Consider the following 598-nt stretch of genomic DNA (forward strand, 5'->3'; position numbering starts at 1 on the left):
GGTGAACTATGTAAGGATGAAACTCGAGGCTGAATTCTCAGCCCTCCGAGGGGTGAACTCTGTAAAGATGAAACTCGGGGCTGAATCCCATCCCGGCTGGGGGACCCTCAGGGGTGCAGGGGGCTGAGGGGCGCCCCGGCCCCCTTGAAGCAGGCAGACTCGTAGTGCTTGTTGAGATAGGATTTGAGGGCGAAGGTCTTGCTGCAGCGCTTGCACTTGAAGTGCTTGAAGGCGGAGTGCGTCTGCATGTGAGCGCGCAGGTTGGAGCGGTCGGCGAAGGCTTTGCCGCAGTGAGCGCAGCCGAAAGGTTTCTCTCCCGTGTGGGATCTCATGTGGCCCTGCAGCAGCCAGGGCCGGCTGAAAGCTTTGCCGCACACCTGGCACTTGTGCTTCAGGTCGTGCGTCAGCAGGTGCATGGCCATGGCCGGCATGGAGACGTACACCTTGCCGCAGGTAGGACACTTTTTGGCCATCTTGCTGTCGAGGCTGCGATGCGTCTGCTTGTGGCGGCTGAGGTTGGAGGAGGTGGCGTAGCTCTTGCCGCACTCTCCGCAGGTGTGGCGGGGCAGGCTGCGGCCGCTCACCGTTTTGCGTCGGG

General features: G+C 62.0%; 1 protein-coding gene across 1 annotated transcript; it reads right to left on the reverse strand.

The window, feature by feature from the left end:
- Positions 1–107: 107 nt before the first annotated feature.
- On the reverse strand, positions 108–593 carry LOC103806789 (transcriptional repressor scratch 1-like; the record flags this gene model as incomplete). Its single annotated transcript, XM_009079495.1, has 1 exon — positions 108–593. A coding segment is annotated over one exon (486 nt), but the record flags the coding sequence as incomplete, so codon positions are not given.
- Positions 594–598: the final 5 nt, after the last annotated feature.

This window comes from Acanthisitta chloris, unplaced genomic scaffold (assembly GCF_000695815.1).
Source record: "Acanthisitta chloris isolate BGI_N310 unplaced genomic scaffold, ASM69581v1 scaffold38887, whole genome shotgun sequence".
NCBI classification, from domain to species: domain Eukaryota; kingdom Metazoa; phylum Chordata; class Aves; order Passeriformes; family Acanthisittidae; genus Acanthisitta; species Acanthisitta chloris.